At 44.1% G+C, this 22,148-nt stretch overlaps 1 protein-coding gene across 1 annotated transcript in view; it reads right to left on the bottom strand.

Moving 5' to 3' along the window:
* Positions 1-13,872: 13,872 nt before the first annotated feature.
* The window catches only part of C5H13orf42 (chromosome 5 C13orf42 homolog), a 28,851-nt gene continuing 20,575 nt past the window's right edge, over positions 13,873-22,148 (bottom strand). The window contains exons 2-4 of the mRNA XM_030812522.1: positions 18,980-19,127; positions 16,369-16,609; positions 13,873-15,350 (exon numbers count right to left, since the gene is read on the bottom strand). Of these exons, the coding sequence (XP_030668382.1) occupies positions 15,176-15,350; positions 16,369-16,609; positions 18,980-19,127 (564 nt within the window). The 3' untranslated portion in view covers positions 13,873-15,175. The remainder of the gene's footprint in view (positions 15,351-16,368; positions 16,610-18,979; positions 19,128-22,148) is intronic.

Here is a 22,148-nt window from a genome sequence, read left to right on the forward strand (position 1 = left end):
TTAATATCTCATTGAAAGATGTCTTGAGGCTGGGATAACCTGGCTAAAGGTGGAGCTATGATAAAGAGCCAGATTTCTTTTGGCATATTTGCGTATTAGAAACTTTCGTGTGCAGCAACAACTGAGTCAGCTATCAGTAAGAATCTTCAGGAAAAAAATATCCAGAAGACAGGGTGGTTTGTTTTCCTAAATGTTCGTAGTAAGTGCTTGTACTCTTTTCATGCCAGCTGTGATAATAATCACTCACTTTTACCAAGCCTCACAATATGCCTGGCACAAAGCACTTTCCATGTTTTAGAATGAGCCACATGAAATTGCCATTTTTTACAGGTCAAAGACTTTAGAATTGAACGAATTGAACCACTTTCATTTGGTTCTACTTAATATTAATTCAGCCTTACCACAATCCTATAGCGTAGGTCCTATTATCATGAACACCCTTGACTGATGGGAGCATGGAGGTGAAGAGACATGAAGTAGCTTCCTTGAGGCTCCAAAACTAGTTAGTGTCAGAGCCGGCATTCACAACCAGGCCTATGTCCTATATCACCTTCAGGAGAAGAATAAAACTAGCTGCTGTTAACCCCTCTCTTTTTTCTGGAAGAGGTTTAGGCCTATTTTGGAGTCAGGCAATATCTTCAGGAAAAAAATCTCTTTTTCCAGGAATGTCAAAACTCTGGCTTATGTGGGCCCATTTTATTTCATCTGCCACACTGGAAAGTGAGGTTTGATTCACACATGTGGTTGAGTACAATGTTGTGAAAAACACCTGAAAATGGGCTCTGAATGTGGAATTCTGAATCCTTTGATTTCAAACAAGAGGTCCTTTGATTTCCCCTTAGGATGGATGAAACCAGCAAGAACTGAGGCATTTCCTACAGGGTGGTAACCAGCTAGTGAACCCAGTTCACCTCCTCCATTGCTAACAGCCCCATACTCGTTGACAATGATATCTGTGTATTCTAAGAACTAGAGGGCAGGGCTCTTTCCTTTTCAGTTTGATTTTCAAATCTTCAGTGACTCATTAAGAGAACCAGCAGGATTGCTGAGCGTAAAGCGCCACCGTGTGGCCAAAGCCCCACATGCCAACAGGACGCTCTGTAAGTCATTTCCGCAGGAAGGGAGACAGGAGGTGTGTGGCTCTGAAGACTCACAAATCCTGACCAGGTGGAGGATCACGGCTCAGAGGCCTGGGCTCAGGTCTGAGTCTTCACCCTGGAACTGGTACTTGAGGTCTGGATTAATCATGAAAAAGTCCTCTGTCTTCCCCAAGTGATGGTGCCCCTCAGTGTGAATTGAGGCTACCACCTTCTCCAGGTGCAGTGGTCCCAGAACTGCAAAGTGAATATACATCTGACTTTGTACATTATGTACAGAACCCAGGCAAGAATGGAGGTGAGGTCTCGCAACACTGGCACTCGAGGTAAGGGCTCCTCAAGACCAAAGTCAACAATCTTCAAATCTAACCTAATCTATACTTCCATTTGATAAAGGAAAAGTTGCAAATAAACCAGGTGATCTGGGGACCATATATAAGGAGGTATGACCAAAAAGGATTGTTACATTGTAACCAACTGAATGTAACTTGCAGATTTATGTATTTTGAGAGCCCTAATAATAATAATAATATGAACTGAATATTTATTGTGCTTACTCTGCCAGCCACCGGGCCAAGGGCTTTACGTGCATTATGCTATCAGGTGCTCATGAGGGTCCCATGAAGTAGGCACTTGAGCTTTGTTCATTTTACAGTTAGGAAGCTGGGGCTGGGAGCAGGTGAGTAGCACATTGAAGGCCATCCAGCCAGTGGGTGGAGGAACCAAGATTCAAGCCAGACCTCCTGCCTACAGAGCCCAATCTTAACCACAAGTCGGTACAGTGCTGTCTTCTTCAAAACAGCTTTCTCAGGAGACTATACTTCCTCCAATTGAAACATTTTGAGAATTTCTCTTTTACAGCTATTTTCAGAGTGTGTGGCACAATTTTTGAATATCCTAAGTGATAGCAAATCAACATTCTTTCATTATGACAATAGTTAACAGTTACTATCTACCAGGCACTTTAACAGGTGTAAATTCATTTAACCTTCACCATGACACTATATGTTAAGAAATGTTATTATCATGCCCAATTCCCATTTGAGAAAAATAAGGCATAGAGGGCCTGAATCATCTGCCCACTTTTACACAGCCAGGGCCTCAGGCCGGCAGCTTGGATGAGACCGTGTGAGACGGGGTGAGGCTGGGTAGTTTGTTCTTTGCATGAGGGGGTGCTCGGAACCCAGAGTCCATCCGCACTCCCACCCGGTGCAGGCCAGAGACCACTCAGTGAAAGGAGCACCTAAGTCATGAATGACACTTCAGCTGCCCGTGGACTTCTGCTACAGGCAACTGTCTCTCAGCAGGGCTTGAGTTTTAGAAACAGTCAGAAGGAGTGCAGAGCTGGGTCTCATGAGACAGGTTAGTGAACTCTCTGGGCTGTGGACGGTGCAATTTTGAATCAAAATTGAGACCACTTTTCTCACCTGGCTATGAAGCCTCCTCCACCAACGCTGCCGGTCACCCATGCTGCTTCCCCTCTCGCCTTCTGGACTCAGTCCGCACTTCCTCCTCGTTGGCCCACTCTTCCTCGAACCTTACTTGCTCCTCCTTTGCTTAGCTTCTGCATGCTGGGGTACTCCAGGCCTCAGGTGTCAGCTTCCTCCCTCTTACATCTCCACTCAGCACCTACGTGACCTCACCTCCCTGTGGCTTCAAATTCCATCTCTGCGAGGATGGCCCCGGGATTACACCCTAGACCAAGCCACGCCCCTGAGCTCTACACAAAGATATCTAATTTCCCATTTGACATCTCTACTTGGAGGTCTACAGAAAGCTCTAAGTAAACATACCTAAAATAGATCTCTTGATTTCCCTCACCACCAAATACCCCTGTGCATCAGCCCATCCCTCATTCAACTCAATAAAGGGAACCTCTATCAGGATCCCATGTCTCCATATTGAATTCACAGCAAACCTAAATACTGGAAGGTTCTCCTTCAGAGTTGATCCTAAATCCAATCATGTTTAGTTACTTCCCTATCCCCACCCTGATCAAGCCACTCCCTCAGGACCCCACAGAGCTGCTCAACAGCTGCCCCACCCCACCCCCATCCCCAGTCAAAACCTCACCCAACAGCCAGAATCATCTTTTAAAAACATGATCAGATGGTGTTATTCCCTTGCTCAGAACCCTCGAGCACTCCTGGGCACCTTCCTTTCTTCTCCTCAAGATCCCTTGATGCTGTTTCACGTGGAGCCTTCCTTTGCCTGGGCAGTTCTCCTTCTGGTCTCCATTAATCCCCCATTTCATTCTGTTAAAGTGTCACCACTTCTGAGAGGCCTCCACTGACTGAACACCCCACCTTCCGCCTCTCTATGCTCTCTGCCTTTCTCCACCAGACTTCACAGCATTTCACCCCCGGCCCTTTATTCTACGTAAATATATATGCATGTCATAGATGACTACTTATTGCCTATACACCTCTGCCCCCAAATTTAAAAGCTCTGAAGGACGGGATCTGGTCCTATTCTGCCTTCAGGACCTAGAAGAGTGCTTGGCAAATACCGGTGCTCAGTAATGCAATCAGGGACATCTTGGAGCCGCCTTGCATGAGCCATACTCCTTCCAGCACAGATGCCTTGCCATGGTATTCCCTCAGCCTGAGTCTCTCTCCATGGCCCATGGCCCTTGACTTTTTTTTTTATTGTACTTTAAGTTCTAGGGTACATGTGCACAATGTGTAGGTTTGTTACATAGGTATACATGTGTCATGGTGGTTTGCCGCACCCATCAGCTCGTAATTTACATTAGGAATTTCTCAAAACGCTATCCCTCCCCAAGCTTCCCACCCACCAACGGGCCCTGGTGTGTGATGTTCCCCTCCCTGTGTCCATGTGTTCTCATTGTTCAACTCCCACTTATGAGTGAGAACATGCAGTGTTTGGTTTTCTGTCCTTGTGATATTTTGCTAAGAATGATGGTTTCCAGCTTCATCCATGTCCCTGCAAAGGACATGAACTCATCATTTTTTATGACTGCTATGACTGCATAGTATTCCATGGTGTATATGTGCCACATTTTCTTTATCCAGTCTATTATTGATGGACATTTGGGTTTGGGTTTGTTACAAGTCTTTGCTATTGTGAATAGTGCTGCAATAAACATACGTGTGCATGTGTCTCTATAGTAGCATGATTTATAATCCTTTGGGTATATACCCAGTAATGGGATTGCTGGGTCTAATGGTATTTCTAGTTCTAGATCCTTGAGGAATCACCACACTGTCTTCCACAATGGTTGAACTAGTTTACAGTCCCACCAACAGTGTAAGAGCATTCCTATTTCTCCACATCCTCTCCAGCATCTGTTGTTTGTGACTTTTTAATGATCGCCATTCTAAATGGCATGAGATGGTATCTCATTATGGTTTTGATTTGCATTTCTCTAATGACCAGTGATGATGAGCATTTTTTCATATGTCTGTTGGCTGCATAAATGTCTTCTTTTGAGAAGCATCTGTTAATGTCTTTTGCCTACTTTTTAATGGGGCTGTTTTTTTTTCTTGTAAATTTGTTTAAGTTCTTTGTAGATTCTGGATATTAGCCAGTTGTCAGATGGATAGATTGCAAAAATTTTCTCCCAATTTGTAGGTTGCCTGTTCACTCTGATGATAGTTTCTTTTGCTGTGCAGAAGCTCTTTAGTTTAGTTAGATCCCATTTGTCAATTTTGGCTTTCATTGCCATTGCTTTTGGTGTTTTAGTCATGAAGTCTTTGCCCATGCCTATGTCCTGAATGGAATTGCCTAAGTTTTCTTCTAGGGTTTTTATGGTTTTAGGTCTTAATTTAAGTCTTTAATCCATCTTGAATTAATTTTGTATTATGTGTAAGGAAGGAATCCAGTTTCAGCTTTCTACATATGGCTAGCCAGTTTTCCCAGCACCATTTATTAAATAGGGAATCCTTTCCCCGTTGCTTGTTTTTGTCAGGTTTGTCAAAGATCAGATAGTTGCAGATGTGTGGTGTTATTTCTGAGGCCTCGGTTCTGTTCCGTTGGTCTATATCTCTGTTTTGATACCAGTACCATGCTGTTTTGGTTACTGTAGACTTGTAGTATAGTTTGAAGTCAGGTAGCATGATGCCTCCAGCTTTGTTCTTTTTGCTTAGGATTGTCTTGGCTATGTGGGCTCTTTTTTGGTTCCATATGAAATTTAATGTAGTTTTTTCCAATTCTGTGAAGAAAGTCAGTGGTAGCTTGATGGGGATAGCATTGAATCTACAAATTACCTTGGGCAGTATGGCCATTTTCACAATATTGATTCTTCTTATCCATGAGCATAGAATTTTCTTCCATTTGTTTGTGTCCTCTTTTATTTCATTGAGCAGTGGTTTGTAGTTCTCCTTGAAGAGGTCTTTCACATCCCTTGTAAGTTGGATTCCTAGGTATTTTATTCTCTTTGTAGTAACTGTGAATGGGAGTTCACTCATGATTTGGCTCTCTGTCTGTTCTTGTTGTATAGGAATGCTTGTGATTTTTGCACACTGATTTTGTATCCTGAGACTTTGCTGAAGTTGCTTATCCACTTAAGGAGATTTTGGGCTGAGACAATGGGGTTTTCTAAATATACAATCATGTCATCTGCAAACAGAGACAATTTGACTGAATGTAGACAGAGACAATTTAACTGAATACCCTTTATTTCTTTCTCTTGCCTGATTGCCCTGGCCAGAACTTCCAACACTATGTTGAATAGGAGTGGTGAGAGAGGGCATCCTTGTCTTCTGCCAGTTTTCAAAGGGAATGCTTCTAGTTTTTCCCATTCAGTATATTATTGGCTGTGGGTTTGCCATAAATAGCTCTTATTATTTTGAAATACGTTCCATCAATACCTAGTTCATTGAGCGTTTTTAGCATGAAAGGCTGTTGACTTTTGTTCAAGGCCTTTTCTGCATCTATTGAGATAATTATGTGGTTTTTGTCATTGGTTCTGTTTATATGCTGGATTACATTTATTGATTTGTGTATGTTGAACCAGCCTTGCATCCCAGGGATGAAGCCAACTTGATCGTGGTGGATAAGCTTTTTGATGTGCTGCTGGATTCAGTTTGCCACTATTTTATTGAGGATTTTCGCATCAATGTTCATCAGGGATATTGACCTAAAATTCTCTTTTTTTGTTGTGTCTTTGCCAGGCTTTGGTATCAGGATGATGCTGGCCTCATAAAATGAGTTAGGGAGGATTCCTTCTTTTTCTATTGATTGGAATAGTTTCAGAGGGAATGGCACCAGCTCCTCTTTGTACCTCTGGTAGAATTCGGCTGTGAATCTGTCTGGTCCTGGACTTTTTTTCGTTGGTAGGCTATTAATTAGTGACTCAATTTCAGAACCTGTTATTGGTCTACTCAGAGATTTAACTTCTTCCTGGTTTATTCTTGGGAGGGTGTATGTGTCAGGAATTTATCCATTTCTTCTAAATTTTCTAGTTTATTTGTGTAGGAGTGTTTATAGTATTCTCTGATAGTAGTTTGTATTTCTGTGGGATCTGTGGTGATATCCCCTTTATCATTTTTTATGCCATTTATTTGATTCTTCTCTCTTTTCTTCTTTATTAGTCTTGCTAGCAGTCTATGTATTTTGTTGATTGTTTCAAAAAACCAGCTCCTGGATTCACTGATTTTTTGAAGGCTTTTTGTGTCTCTGTCTCCTTCAGTTCTGCTCTGATCTTAGTTATTTCTTTTCTTCTGCTAGCTTTTGAATTTGTTTGCTCTTGCTTCTCTAGTTCTTTTAATTGTGATGTTAGGGTGTCAATTTTAGATCTTTCCTGCTTTCTCTTGTGGGCATTTAGTGCTATAAATTCCCCTCTACAAACTGCTTTAAATGTGTCCCAGATATTCTGGTATGTTGTGTCTTTGTTCTCATTGGTTTCAAAGAACATCTTTATTTCTGCCTTCATTTCATTATTTACCCAGTAGTCATTCAGGAGCAGGTTGTTTAGTTTCCATGTAGTTGTGCGGTTTTGAGTGAGTTCCTTAATCCTGAGTTCTAATTTGATTGCACTATGGTCTAAGAGACAGTTTGTTGTGATTTCTGTTCTTTTACATTTGCTGAGGAGTTTTTACTTCCAATTATGTGATGAATTTTAGAATAAGTGCAATGTGGTGCTGAGAAGAATGTCTATTCTGTTGATTTTGGGTGGAGAGTTCTGTAGATGTCTATTAGGTCTGCTTGGTCCAGAGCTGGGTTCAATTCCTGGATATCCTTGTTAATTTTCTGTCTTGTTGATCTGTCTAATATTGACAGTGGGCTGTTAAAGTCTTCCATTATTATTGTATGAGAGTCTAAGTCTCTTTGTAGGTCTCTAAGAACTTGCTTTATGAATCTGGATGCTCCTGTATTGAGTTCATATATATTTAGGATAGTTAGCTCTTCTTGTTGAATTGATCCCTTTACCATTATGTAATGGCCTCTTTGTCTCTTTTGATCTTTGTTGGTTTGAAATCTGTTTTATCAGAGACTAGAATTGCAACCCTTGCTTCTTTCTTTTTTTCTTTCCATTTGCTTGGTAGATCTTCCTCCATCCCTTTATTTTGAGGCTTTGTGTGTCTTTGCATGTGAGATGGGTCTCCTGAATACAGCACACTGATGAGTCTTGACTCTTTATCCAATTTGCCAGTCTGTGTCTTTTAATTGGGGCATTTAGCCCATTTACATTTAAGGTTAATATTGTTATGTGTGGATTTGATCCTGTCTTTATGATGCTAGCTGGTTATTTCACCTGTTAATTGATGCGGTTTCTTCACATCGTTGATGGTCTTTATAATTTGGCATGTTTTTGCAGTGGCTGGTACCAGTTGTTCCTTTCCATGTTTAATGTTTCCTTTAGGAGGTCTTGTAAGGCAGGACTAGTGGTGAAAAAATCTGTCAGCATTTACTTGTCTGTAAAGGATTTCATTTCTCCTTCACTTATGAAGCTTAGTTTGGCTGGATATGAAATTCTGGGTTGAAAATTCTTTTCTTTAAGAATTTTGAATATTGACCCCCACTCTCTTCTGGCTTGTAGGGTTTCTGCTGAGAGATCTGCTGTTAGTCTGATGGGCTTCCCTTTGTGGGTGACCCGACCTTTCTCTCTGGTTGCCCTTAACATTTTTTCCTTCATTTCAACCTTGGTGAATCTGACAATTACGTGTCTTGGGTTTGCTCTTCTTGAGGAGTGTCTGTGGTGTTCTCTGTATTTCCTGAATTTGAATGTTGGCCTGTCTTGCTAGGTTGAGGAATTCCTCCTGGATAATATCCTGAAGAGTGTTTTCCAACTTGGTTCCATTCTCCCTGTCACTTTCAGGTACACCAGTCAAATGTAGATTTGGTCTTTTCACATAGTCCCATATGTCTTGGAGGCTTTGTTCATTTCTTTTCATTCTTTTTTCTCTAATCTTGTCTTCTCGCTTTATTTCATTAATTTGATCTTCAATCACTGATATCCTTTCTTCCACTTGATCGAATCACCTATTGAATCTTGTGTATGCTTCACGAAGTTCTTGTACTGTGGTTTTCAGCTCTGTCATGTCAGTGAAGCTCTTCTCGACACATGTTACTCTAGTTAGCCATTAGTCTAACTTTTTCAAGGTTTTTAGCTTCTTTGCAATGGGTTAGAACATGCTCCTTTAGCTCGGAGAAGTTTGTTATTACTGACCTTCTGTAGCCTGTTTGTGTCAACTCGTCAAACTCATTCTCCATCCAGTTTTGTTCCCTTGCTGGTGAGGAGTTGTGTTTCTTTGGAGGAGAAGAGGCATTCTGGTTTTTGGAATTTTCAGCCTTTCTGCTCTGGTTTCCCCCCATCTTTGTGGTTTTATCTACCTTTGGTCTTTGATGTTGGGACCTACAGTTGGGGTTTTGTTGTAAATGACCTTTTCGTTGATGTTGATGCTATTTCTTTCTGTTTGTTGATGCTATTCCTTTGTTTGTTAGTTTTCCTTCTAACAGACAGGCCCCTCAGCTGCAGATCTGTTGGAGTTTGCTAGAGGTCCACTCCAGACCCTTTTTGCCTGGATATCACCAGCGGAGACTGCAGAACAGCAAATATTGCTGTCTGATCCTTCCTCTGGAGGCTTCGTCCCAGAGGGGCCCCCGCCTGTATGAGGTGTCTGTCAGCCCCTACTGAGAGGTGTCTCCCAGTCAGGCTACACGGGGGCCAGGGACCCACTTGAGGAGGCAGTCTGTCCGTTATCAGAGCTCAAATGCCGTGCTGGGAGAACCACTGCTCTCTTCAGGGCTGTCAGGCAGGGACGTTTAAGTCTGCAGAAGCTGTCTGCTGCCTTTTGTTCAGATATGTCCTGCCCCCAGAGGTGGAATCTAGAGAGGCGGTAGGACTTGCTCAGCGGCAGTGGGCTCCACTCAGTTTAAGCTTCCCTGCTGCTTTGTTTACACTGTGAGCATAGAACTGCCTTCTCAAGCCTCAGCAATGGTGGATGCCCCTCCCCCCGCCAAGCTCCAGAGTCCCAGGTTGATCTCAGACTGCTGCGCTAGCAGTGAGCAAGGCTCTGTGAGTGTGGGACCCACCAAGCCAGGCATGGGAGGGAATCTCCTGGTCTGCCAGTTGTGAAGACCATAGGAAAAGCACAGTATTTGGGCAGGATAGTACCATTCCTCCAGGTACAGTCACCCACGGCTTCCCTTGGCTAGGAAAGGGAAATCCCTGAACGCCTTGTGCTTCCAGGGTGAGGTGACGCCCCGCCTTGCTTCAGTTTGCCCTCCGTGGGCTACACCCACTGTTTGACCAGTCTCAATGAGATGAACCAGGTACCTCAGTTGGAAATACAGAAATCACCGCTTTTCTGCATCGATCTCACTGGGAGCTGTAGACCAGAGCTATTCCTATTCGGCCATCTTGGAAGTGACCTCCAGCCCTTGACATTTTGATGCTTCATGGTCTCCTGCCGGTCTCAGCTCATGGTCATTTCATTCATTTACTCAATCTGTCAATCATTCAGTCAACACACAGTTGGTGTAGTTCTAAGTCCCAGGGATAGAGTGAACAGAGCAGACTAAGCCCTTGCTCACATGGGGCTCAAGTCTAATGGGGACATAGACATGTGTGCATGCATGTGTGTGTCTGTGTGTGTGCATTAGATCATGGTAAACACAACAAAGAAAACTTCAGCATGGTAGGGATGAAGCAGTGATGCTTGAGATCCAGTGGTTAGGAGAGGCCTCTCTGAGAAGGCAACTGTTGAGTGCTGGAGCCTAACAAATGAAACCACGTGGGATCTAGAGTGTCCTCCCCAAGCCACCCTGCCCTGACTAGCTCAGATTCCTCTGTTACAACTTTTTAGGGACACCCTGGGCCTCTGGCACAGCACATACTACAATTCTGATTCACATGTGTTGGTGCAATCCTTTGGTTAATGTCTGTCTCTTCTGTGAGACTAAAAGCTCTGTGAGAGGCTCTTTTTATGATATATCCCAAGACACAGGGCTGGGACATAGCACATGCTCAATGGTATTTGTCAAATGACAGATGAAAGGATAAACAAACATAGGCAATTCCCCCAAGAGAATGTCCAGCAGACTTTGGCATTCTCTGTGTCCTGTGAGATCAACCAAACTGGCTATGAATGACTATGTGAATTGATTTACAAAGTGTGCCTGCCCAAACCTCTACTCCTCTCACCACACTCCCCCTCCTCCTTTCAAGGAGACCTGCATAGAACCAGAGTGTTTATGAAGAACTGGAGGTGGTGCTGAGCACCCAGTGTTTGATCAGGGATGCTGGAACAGCTGAAGGAAGACAGTCCCTGAGGATGCAGGCGAACGACATGGGACCATGGGTAAGACCTGCCACAAGAGTCTGATCTGGCCAGATCTGGGGAGTTTAGGGGCAAACACCACACCCTGGGGAGGAAAGAAGTCAAAGAGGATGGAGAAACCAAGGGAGGCAGAGGACAGTCAGGGGTGGGACAAAGGCTATAGAGTCTCTCTTGCTGAGGACATGGGCAGCTTGGATTGGTTTAAGCCCACAATGTTTCAGGGGACAGACTTAGGGATCCCACTCCTCCCCCTAACTGTACTGGATTCTACTTCACCTTTCCACTCTCCAACTCGAGATGCAATAATGGTGCAATTCTTTATCCCCATCTGCCCAACTCTATGCCCCTCCTTTGACTTCTTCCAGCCTTTTCAGTCTGATTTCCTATGGCGGCTTGATAGAAACCCTGCCCTTCAGTCAAGGGTGCTTCTTTACTGTCCCCCATCCTTTCCAGTTTATATTGTTTCCATGGCTGTGCTTTTTCATGCTGTTCCCCATCAGCAGTCTTATGCTAAAGTCCAAATCCATCTTTCAAGGCTCCACCCCAGCCATGACGTTTTTCCCAACACCTCAAGCTCCGTGGGCTCTCTCCCTTCCCAGAGCTCCTTTTGTAGGTAGACAGTGACACTCAGTGAAGCAGAAGGAGCTCAGCACAGCTTCTCTGTGTTCATCCTGTTTTCTCCCTTTGGATCACCAACTGCTGAAGGGCAGAAAGCAGATGAAGTGTTCTTTTGCTTGGCAAGTAGCAGTTGCTTAATAAAGCAATTAATGGACTCATTGAAGGAAAACATCACTCTTGACCAGCAGCGATGTTTATCTAGAACCATTGCCCATTCCTCATCCTTATAGGGTTGAAGTGACATGTTTTTCCACTTGGGAATTTGATATAATTGAAAAGTCTTTCTGAAATTGGAACCTGTCAGACAAGACAGAATTTCACCTTAATCAAATTACAAGGGAGGAGCTGGTACCAAAGGAGTTTGTAAATGAAAGCATGTAAATGTAAAGTCAGAATTAGCCACAGATATTGGGCTTTTATAATGAAGCTTAAAAGGGAATTGGGCTGGGTCTGTTAGAAGGACTAGAACATCTTGTGATGCTGTATGGTTGGCTAGATAATGGCTTCCCAAAGATGTTTCCATCCTAATCCCCAGAACCTGTGAATGTCATTTTATACGGCAAAAGATATTTTGCAGATTTGATTAAGGATTTGGAGATGGAGAGATTGCTCAGGTGAGAGTGATGTAATCACAAAGATCCTTATAAATGGACCGGGCACGTAGGCTCACACCTGTAATCCCAGCACTTTGGGAGGCCAAGGCGGGCAGATCAGCTGAGGTCGGGAGTTCGAGACCAGCTTGACCAACACGGGGAAACCCCATCTCTACTAAAAATACAAAATTAGCCGGGCGTGGTGGCACATGCCTGTAATCCCAGCTACTCAGGAGGCTGAGGCAAGGGAATCGCTTGAACCCAGGAGGCAGAGGTTGCGGTGAGCCAAGATCACGCGCATTGCACTCCAGCCTGGGCGACAAGAGCAAAACTCTGTCTCAAAAAAAAAAAAAAAAAATCCTTATAAATGGGAAGCAGAAGCACAGACTGAGCAGGTGGAGACGTGATGATGGAATCAACAGGTTGGAGTGATGCAAGGATGGGGTCACCAGCCAAGGAATGCAGGAAGCCCCTGAAAGCTGAAAAAGGCAAGGAAATGGATTCTCCTCTAAAGCCTCCAGAAGGAACACAGCTCTGCCAACACCTTGACCTAACCTGGTGAAACTGATTTTGGTTCTTCTGGCTTCCAGACTGTCAGAGCATAAATATATATCGTTTTAAGCCTTTAAGTCTGCAGTAATTTATTACAGCAGCAACAGAAAACTCACCCTCTATGCAAAGGCAATCAGTGGTGAGAGGAACACAGTGTCCTATTAGAGACACTTTGGGCTCTGTGTCTGAGAATGGGCACCAGGAAGGTCGGTCTTGGCAGCAATGCTCTCAGTCGCATGGCACATGGCTGGGTACACACGATTCAAATCGAACTAGCAGCTCCATGCATCTTGCCCCACGAAGCAGAAGACAGTCTGTAGCGACAGCTAGAAACCAGGGGCTAAAAAACAAGCCAGATGCCAGGGATGCACATCCTCTCTTTTTGACATTCTTTCTAGGGATAGGTAGATTTTCATGTATCAAAACTGAGAATCCTGGGAAAGCCAGAGATGCTAACATAGCCCCAGTGACCAGCTTGATTCCATTGAATAACTGGCCAATCTAAGGAAGAAAAGAATCTGTCAACTCAACTGGGTTTTCTGAATTGACTTTTATTGTTTCAGATTTGATTTATCTCAAACCCCACCAGACAGCATCTCAAGATTCCCCAGTCAGAGCCCAGATCCTTGGGTTTATCACCATCTTCAAACACCTAAAAATGATCCCCAAAGACCAGACAACCTTCTGTTTCCCAGTCATGGAATTTTTCAGGCTGTCTGTGTATAGTCTCGTGAAAGACAAAAAACATACAAAACAAAGCAAAATAAGACAGCACAGCTTCATGTGCCATAAACAATAAATGCTTTTAAAAAAAAATCAGGACTCCAAACATCCTCTCAGTCATGTTTATTTTTTCTTATCTTTAAAAACAAAATGTACGCAGTATCTTCACCACATAATTTCAGGGTGGATCTATGATAAACTGTAGTTTGATAAGAGGCAGAGTAAAGACACCTTTATCCTGAGTTTATCCCCAACAATGAACTTTTATAGATGAGGCTTCAAACAAGGCCACATTTAGAGAAAAGAAAAGATCTGTGGTGATAAATGGCAGTGCTTTAATGCAGTTTATAAAACAAATCTCCTAAATATTTATTTTCCAGTCAAGCTTCTGGCTATAGTTGGGTTAGTACAAGCAACAAAATGAAAGAAACCTTCCAAACATTGACATTGGCACTCGAAAAATAATAAAGAGAAGTATTAAAACATTTCCAGTATGGTTTCATTCTGAAAACATGTTGAGATAAAATTTCTAAGAATGCAATATAATTACTAGCTGTCTTTTATTTGTAAGAGTTGAATATTCTTAGATTCATATGATCAGGTTCACATAAACAAAAGGGTCTTCCTAAAAAATGGAACAATAAGAATATCATCCCAGAGGCATGGCAGAAAGGAAGCCTCTGTTCAGTTCTTAGCCTGACCTTAGCCTAGAACATCCTTGGCTTAATTCAAATGATTGGTTGTGTTTTGTTTTGTTTTGTTTTCTGTTTTTTGTCTCTCTCCCTTCCTTCTGCCCAAAGGCCCTTATACATGCACAGACTGGTTTACAAGAAAATGCCAAAAAAAGAAGTGAGAATGGATAAAGTTCAGTATATTCTCCAAACCAGTGGTTCTCAAGCTTGAATGGGCACAACTATTGCAAAAATGTAAAAAGTATTTAGAAATACAAAGAATATATTTTAAATGTAATTCTGATTCAGATAGTTCCTAAAATACAGAAATCCTTTCTATACCAAAAGAACGTAATGATTCTGATTGTTCTCTTAACTGGGGAAAGGGAAAGGCGTGGCCTGTCATAAACTGGTTCCACGGATATTTAAAAAGATTTTTCTGGGTAAGAATTAGAATAAAAAGAAAAAGAATCTCCCCATCTCCCTTCTTCTCTTGTCAATTGCCTGTGTGAAGGGGAGCTGAGTTTTTGGGCCTGAGGAAACAGTGTGGCCCCCAGGCAGGCTCGTGACATACCCCTTCCCTCACCCCATTGCCAGGGCATTAGCCTCATCTTAGCTTAATGCAGCAGGAGTTTCTGGAAAACTCTGAAAAGAGAGCAAACGGAGCTGCTTTCTCAACTGCATTCTGCACACAAGAAGGCAACCTCAGTGCAGATCCAGCGTGTCTCTGAGCCTCATAGAAAGAGGAGCTACCTCTTTGAAGCTTTGGCCCAGAAATCTACAGGTGAGTTCATTTCTGGTACTGAGCACATTGCTAGCAGCCACCTGGACAGACACGTGGAGAATGAGGACCAGGCCAGGTGAGGTCAGGGGAGTGAGCCCAGACACTCCACTCAAGACCTTCCATTCCTTCAGCTCTTCAAGACCAGCCAGGCTGTAAGTCCCTGCGCATCAGCCCACGCAGAGAAACTCAAGCTCTGAGAGTGTCCTGAGACCTGTCCCCTGGGAAGCCACAGGTCTGTTTGGCACTAGCGCGGCACCAGCAGGCAGTGTGCTGAGGGGGTTGACTGTGTTACAATTTGCATTTTCAACTCTACCAAATACCTCATGCTGCGCTGAAAGCGGAAAGCTTCTCAGGGACCCAGCCTGAGACACGTCAAGGAACCCAGATGGAGTCAGGGCACCGTCCGCTCCCAAAGTCTTTCTCGAAGCAGCCACTGTCCTTTGGGGTTCTCTGTCTCATAGTAGTCCTCCCCAGGAGACACCTGGGGCTCCAACGCAAAGAGCTCTGCATCCCACTCCATATCTTCTCCTGAGAAGTTGAAAAGGATCTGTCTGGAGCTCCCCAGGCTGGAAGGAAGGAATGAGGCGGGAGGTTTAAGTTCGGCTTGGCCGGCCACACAGAAGGAAGGGATGCTCGATGACCACCATTCTCATGGAGACCCTCAGATTGCTGCCCTAGTCCTGGGTCTTGGGGAGGACCAAATGGTGTCGCAATGGGGGCCATGGGTAGACCTCAGCTGGACCTTGGCCCAGCCTTGAAGGGGAAGGATGGGTGGTGAGGGCTGGGTTGTGATTTTAATATGTCCAGTGCATGGTCTGTTACTGTGGGAGGGAAATGCTATCCAGAAAGCCCCTAAATCCAACAGGGTTTAGTGGCTTTTGTAGAAGCAAAGGAAGACAGCTGATGAGGCTTGACATGCCCTTCCGTTGTGACAGGCAAGGCCCTGCAGCATGGCCTGGGTTGCCCAAACCCAGAAAGAGCTTACTGCTCTGAGTGAGTGGATAACAGGAATTTGACGGTTAGTGACGGTAACTAGGCCTCGGGGAGGAGGATCTAAAAGGAGAGAGGCCAGAGGAGATGGTGGTAAGATGGCCCAAGAGGGGCCTGGCCAGCAAGAAGTTCTACATCTCGGAGCCTGCCCGGTGCGTTTTAAGACAGGGGCATCTGATTCATTTAATGTTGGTTTCCTCTTGGTGCTATGCTCTGTTGAACCTCAAACTCATTAAAAGTCTGTAGCACGCAATGCGTCAATGGCACCGGGGGGAATCCATGAAGGTGGATGGCACAATGCATGGGCTAAGTGGGCCAGAGAGAAAGGGAGGCAGACCCAGGAAGAAGCAAGTTAGGAGCAGGCAACAGCAGTGCACCAGGCTAGAGTGCAGACTACCAAAAAAAAATGTTGAAACTAAGACCTCACCACCACCACCACCACCACCACCACCAACAACAACAACAAATATATACATATGTATATAAGAATAATATTTGGCATGTAAGATGGGGCTCAAGGCACCTTAAGGATCACCCCAAGCGTCTGGAGGCCACGAGAACATCTTGGTCATGCTATTTAGGTCAAGCACTTACTCTTTTTTGCAGGCTTTGGGCTTAAATTTCCAGGTGTTGAAGGCCCCTTCCACAGCCTTGGGCAAATAAATGGGGTGCCTCTCGAGTCTCCTCTGAGTGCCCACGGTCCTGCACTCGGTGCTCCTTCGAAACTGGCCGTCTACAGTATGCACAGTGTGGGCAGCGATATCCTCAGAGCGTCTGCGCGGCGCCCGCAGGATCCAGTTAGAATGCAAGCTGTGCTCCCTGGAGCTGGTGGCCACTGGAAGAGACAAGCGTGTGACCCGGGAAGGAAGGGCTTGCCATTGGGAGGCGCATAAGGCAAAGGAGAGGGCGGATTGGACTGAACACTCACAGGAAATGGGTATAGGCAACCAGGTTCCTAATAGCCAAGCAAAGCAGATTTGACTCTGCAGTTGTGGTGCAGAAGGAATGCAATGGAATATATGTCCATTAAAAATGAGGACATAGGCCGGGTGCAGGGGCTCACGCCTGTAATCCCAGCACTTTGGGAGTTCGAGGCAGGCGGATCACCTGAGGCCAGGAGTTGAGACCAGCCTGGCCAACATGGTGAAACCCCATCTCTATTAAAAATACAAAAATTAGCCGGGCGTGGTGGCAGGTGCCTGTAATCACAGCTACTGGGGAGGCAGAGGTAGCAGTGAACCGAGACCGTACCACTGCACTCCAGCCTGGATGACAGAGCAAGAATCCGTCTCAAAAAAAAAAAAAAAAAAAGGCCAGGCGCAGTGGCTCACCCCTGTAATCCCAGCACTTTGGGAGGCTGAGGCCTGCAGATCACTAGGTAAGGAGATTGAGACCATCCTGGCTAACACGGTGAAACCCCGTCTCTACTGAAAAATACAAAAAATTAGCCGGGCGTGGTGGCGAGTGCCTGTAGTCCCAGCTACTCGGGAGGCTGAGGCAGGAGAATGGCATGAACCCGGGAGGTGGAGCTTGCAGTGAACTGAGATCACGCCACTGCACTGCAGCCTGGGCAATGGAGCGAGACTCTGTCTCAAAAAAAAAAAAAAAAAAAAAAAAAAAAACATGAAGACACAGATCTATATTTATTGGCTTGGAAAGCAGCCCAAGATGTATTGTAAATTGTTAAATGAAAGGACATCCTAGTTTTATGTCAAAAAAATTAAAATGAGTCTGTGAGTTTGTGTGTGTGTATGTGTGTGTGTGTGTGTGTGAGTGTGTGTGAGAGAGTGTGTGTGTCTGTGTGTGTGTGTTAAAACCACACTCAAAAAGACATATCCCCAAATGTTAATGGTGATGATTATCTCTAGGTGGTAGTTTTGCAGGTCATATTTTTTACTTTCTTCTTTACGCTTTGGTATGTTTTTTGTTATCAGAGGAGAAAAGTGGCCATTTCATGAACTTAATAAAAATGACTTGGTCACACTCATTTTTAGTAAAAATTATAACTCTGAAAATGACCCTTGCATCCTTAGTGGATTTTGTCATCCTTTCACCAATATCCTGAATTTCCTAGGCCCCCTCACTCCCAGGGGCAGGGCTGCTGTCTGTCAGGGACCAGAGGGGCTGTGTGGGAGAGGAGGAGGATAAGAATAAGCTTGGGGAGCAGGGTTAACCCTCTGTGAAACTGCAAAGAACCCAATTTGAAACCCCAAATCCCACAGATACACATCTATCAAGGCCAGAACAACAACAACAAATCACAAGCTTCTTTCAAGCATTAGAGAAAACACTCATGAATTATTTAATACTGGTACCAAAAGCTTTGACCTTAGTATAAGAGGCCAGTGAGCCCCCTGAATAAAACTATCATTAATTTACACCATGGGGGGCAAGTCAAAGGTTAAACAAACTGATAGTCACATGATGGAATGTAAAGGGTGCTCGACTGATGAATGTGTTTGGATTCTTTGCTCTCCATCAGGAGGGGTGCCCCAGGACACGCCTTGGTGAGGAGGGAAGCATGGCCTCAGGCCTCATCCCACTCCAGCTCCAGCAGTCCAGGCTGGGTCTGGGCAGCCACCATGGGCCTCTCCTGCCCTATGCACCACCCTACTACCTAGCCTATGTATGGTCAGAAGCTGGATTCTCAAATACAGTTTGTCCATTTCGTTTCATTTTTTTAAGTTGTGGTGAAGCATACAGAACATAAAATTTACCATCATCACTATTTTTTAAGTGTGACGTTCAGTCATGTTCAGTATATTCACGTTGTTTTGCAAGCGATCTCTGGAACTTTTTCATCTCAAAAAACTGAAACTGTACCCTTTAAATGACACCCCTCATCGATTCTCCATCCTTCATCATTTCCCTATTGCTGTCCTTCTTGGAGTCTTAGGAAAGTCCCACCTATCTCAGCCATGGTAAGTGGACCACAGGGAAAACATTGTCCAAACATGGCGCCAGAGTGTTGGAGGGGCAGGCTGGAGCCGTGGCAGCAGAGAAAACTGAAGTAAGAGATCCCCACAGAGGATGAGCTCAGGGCCAGGCTCCAGCTTGGAGGTGTAGGGTTTCCTTTTAATCAGGGAGGTGGGATTCCTGATGGCCCATCCTATAAGTCCACCCCAGAGCCCCCAGCCCATCCTCACAGCATCACAGCCCCACCTGCCTTCGGCCACCATCTTCCCACTGCCTTCCTGGCACTCACCATCAAAGTCCACATCTTCATTTGGCAGGCTGGCCTCGGCAGCCCGGGGCCGTCTGTCTGTATCCAGCTCTGCAATGATGGAGTCAAAGAAAGCAATGGCCTCAGCCACATCGGCACTGAACTGTGAGTATTTCTTTGGGGTTGCTTTCTGCAAGAGGTGAAGGGGAGAAGAGAGAGTTGCCTGGGCCAGTAAGCCAGAGACTCAGAAAAGGGTGAAATGTTGCTAAAACGAAATGTGCATGGGGTTAGGGATTTGTGAGGTTTCAAAGGTAACTATGAATAAGTGCCCTGTGGAAGGAAGGTAGATACTCCAGGTCCATAATTGCTGTAGGTCAATGGATTTCTAATTATCTCAAGAAGGGAGAGTGAAAGGACAACCAGATCTACTTCTTTCTTCATCACAGATTTGCTGTCAGACATTAGGCAAAATAATTAGTCTTTTTTTAGCCTTGTTCCTTGCTGATAAACACCGAATTAGGAGATTGTGCAGTTCCTTAAGTAGGTGGTGAGACGCTCACCACAGGAAAGAGATGATAGATCTCCAGATATGTTGAAAATGCTCTAAGAGTTGTCAGTTTCTATAATAACTCAATTCTACATTTTAAAATAGCTGAAAGAGTATAATTGGATTTTTTGAAACACAAAGGATAAATGCTTGAGGGGATGGATATCGCGTTTTCCATGATGTGATTATTTCACATTGCATGCCTGTCTCAAAACATCTCATGTACCCCATAAATATATACCTACTATGTACCCACAAAAATTAAAAATAAAAATTTTTTTAAATAAAAATGTTTTCAGTTTCTAAAGGAACCAAATTTACACTCAAATCGTGGAATAAATTAAAATTAGTATGGTTGTTTGAAAAGTACAAGGAATAATAAAATAGAGAGTTTCAAGAATCTATGCAGTAGCTAACGAGGTTCCAGGCTCTTTCCAGACTGTTCCCTTCATGATCTTCACAACAGTCCGGTCATGAGTGACTGATACCATGGAAGTTCAAGATCCAAGATGGGTTTCAGTGGAGAACTCCTTGTCTCTAGAACTGACCAAATCAATATGTGTACTAATAAAAAAACTCTCTGAGGAATTTAGGAAATAAGAGGACTTGGGGAGAGAAAAAAAGGGACAGATGTGTTAATATGGGCATTTTGATTCAATGTAGAGTTATTTTATTTTATATGGGCATTCCGAAAATAGGATGGTATTAAAAGTGAATATGATTTAGTTATAGACTGGTGTGTCAGGAAAGAAAACAGCATCTCTATGTGTACAAGATGTTTATTAAGTGTACGCATTTTGTACTACTAAGAAACATTTTTAAATAGAGAGGTTTTTTCCTTTTATACTTGCAAAATATCAAAGGAAAGCTCTAAGAGCTTTCTTAGAGGAAGATGTTGAAGGAACACAATATACACCTTGATATGATTTGGCTCTGTGTCCCTACCCAAATCTCATCCTGAATTGTAATCCTCACATGTCGAGGGAGAGACTGGGTGGGAGGTGATTGGATCATGGGGACGGTTTCTTCCTTGCTGTTCTCATGATAGTGAGTGAGTTCTCATGAGATCTGATGGTTTAAAAGTGTGGCACCTCCCCTTTGCTCACCCTCTCTCTCCTGCTGCCTTGTGAAGAAGCTGCCTACTCTCCCTTCACCTTCCACCATGATTGTAAGTTTCCTGAGGCCTCCCCAGCCATGTGGAACTGTGAGTCAATTAAACCTCTTTTATTTACAAATTACCAGTCTTGGGTAGGATCTTTTCAGCAGTGTCTCCTGGTGCTTCTGCTCCATCACATTGGTCACTCTCCACCTGATTTCTGACTGGCAGAAGCTTTTGGAAATCTCTCTTCCACAGATGGCCTTTCTGTTTTAAAATGAAACTGAGGAGAGGAAAAGTAGAAACCTCAAGAACAAAGAGAACAAGAGAAAGGCCAACTATGGGAGAGAAATTTCCAAAACCTTTTGCCAATCAGAAAGCAGGTGGAGAGGTGACTAATGTGATGGAGCAGAAGGACTAGGTCCCAGAACATCACGGGTGGGGTGGCAGCTGAGAAGAGGGACAATTCAACCTTCAGGAAGTGGAGATGCTCTAGACTGGGTGACACCAGGCACAACAAGGGCTGGGCATGGGATGAAACTAAAAAACCAGGAGGCTCAGTCTCTTAGTACAGCAGGCCCAGCTGCCAGGCATCCTTCTTGAAGGCAGGTGACAGAAGGCTCACACCTGGAGGTAGGTCCACACTTGTTTATTCTCCCTGCATTTTCTCTTGCTGCTTCCTTTGCCTTGGATATTCTCATTGGCTGACTCCAAATTCATCCATTGAATCTTGGCTGGAACTGCTCCTTCTCCAGGAAGCCTACCCCTCTCCTGGGCTAAGTTTCCATCCTCTAGGTTCCCATGGGTCTCAGTACCTAACCTAAGTCTACGATGACAGATATCACTTTATAGATTTTTGGTGAAGTGGAGAAGAGAGAAACAAAGAATAGACAAAGCCATTCTTTGGCTGACCCCTGAGGGTCAGGCTGACTCAGCCTGACCCCTGAGGAAGGATGGGTATTATTTAATAGTAATGCAAGGTCCATGGTGGTTTTGCACCTCAAAACCCACCTCCACATGGAGGGGACATCTCCAAGTCTTCAGAAGGCAACTGTCATCAGCGTTTAGCTTAATGCAAATGTCTCAGTCTTGTATATGTTCGTCATATTCTTTTTTATCTGGGTTACCCTATTATTTGATTTAAGTGATTCAGTCCTAAGTGTCTCTGGAGGGAGGGTTTGGCTAGCAGCTCAAAGCAGCCTGAGTCAGTTGCTGTTAGAGAGTTAGGAAAAGAGTCAATGTTGGTGTCTTAGCTATTAAAGGCTAAGAAAGCATCCCGCCATTGGCTAGCTTAACATGAATGTTGTCTTGTTGTGAATCTCCTGAATCTCCTCAAGTATTATCCTCTGAGGATAACACTTATAAACTAAAAAAAGAAAACACTAGCATAGAAATCACCACCTCAGCCACTGAATTCTCTGTCATCCAAGCTAGTGGACAATAGCCCTTTCAGCTGCACCTTTTCTGGAGGTGAGATTCCAAATATTCAAACACGTCGCCTATTTCCAAAACTTCAGCTTTAGGATTCAAGACTTGGGTCACTTTCCCACACCCTGACATTTCTGCTA

This window comes from Nomascus leucogenys, chromosome 5 (genome assembly GCF_006542625.1).
Source record: "Nomascus leucogenys isolate Asia chromosome 5, Asia_NLE_v1, whole genome shotgun sequence".
Classification (NCBI taxonomy): Eukaryota; Metazoa; Chordata; class Mammalia; order Primates; family Hylobatidae; genus Nomascus; species Nomascus leucogenys.